The sequence below is a fragment of the Branchiostoma floridae genome, chromosome 3 (assembly GCF_000003815.2).
Source record: "Branchiostoma floridae strain S238N-H82 chromosome 3, Bfl_VNyyK, whole genome shotgun sequence".
NCBI lineage: Eukaryota > Metazoa > Chordata > Leptocardii > Amphioxiformes > Branchiostomatidae > Branchiostoma > Branchiostoma floridae.
Genome location: NC_049981.1, coordinates 26,013,851 through 26,014,424, shown reverse-complemented (window position 1 = coordinate 26,014,424; position 574 = coordinate 26,013,851). Strand labels below are relative to the sequence as shown.

General features: G+C 39.9%; 1 protein-coding gene across 1 annotated transcript in view; it reads right to left on the bottom strand.

Annotated features, from left to right (window-relative positions):
• The window catches only part of LOC118412073 (piwi-like protein 1), an 18,267-nt gene that overhangs the window by 10,722 nt on the left and 6,971 nt on the right, over positions 1-574 (bottom strand). Inside the window, exon 9 of the mRNA XM_035814696.1 lies at positions 145-225. Within this exon, the coding sequence (XP_035670589.1) occupies positions 145-225 (81 nt within the window). The remainder of the gene's footprint in view (positions 1-144; positions 226-574) is intronic.

Sequence of the window (574 nt, the reverse complement as noted above, 5' to 3'; positions counted from 1 at the left end):
CCATAGAGAGCCTGCTATGGAGGCTAGTCTTGGCTATACTTCAATAACCGCTAAACCAATAAAATAAAATACATGCTACACCATGGAGACATTGTGATGCAAAGTTCAACGCAAGTGAATACAAAAAGAGGGCTGTTGCCTTACTTGTGCTGTGCGATGATGATGGGGTGTTTTGGGTCGTAGTAGTTCCTGCCTACTTGCTTTAGCTCGAGTTCCCTCATCACACTGCATGAGAACGAAAATCGTAAGATGTGTGGTAGGAGATTTGAACCTTACAAAGATGTAGATATACAGAATAAAGACAACTTACATCTTGATAATCAGAATTGGTCTATCACAGCACATGGAAAAAATTGTGTGTTCCACTTAAGTGAACACCAAGTCTTGTCAAAACTGAAGTGATATGGATGGACGGACACGGATAATTCAACTTCTTTGATTTTGTTACATGTTTTTGTAATACAATGTGTAAGGATATATGTTTATGGATCTATAGATCTGGACTAGGGGTGGGTATTGGTGCAGAAAATTCAGGTACAGGTACGGTCCAAGTCCAGAGGATAAGGTTCAGATC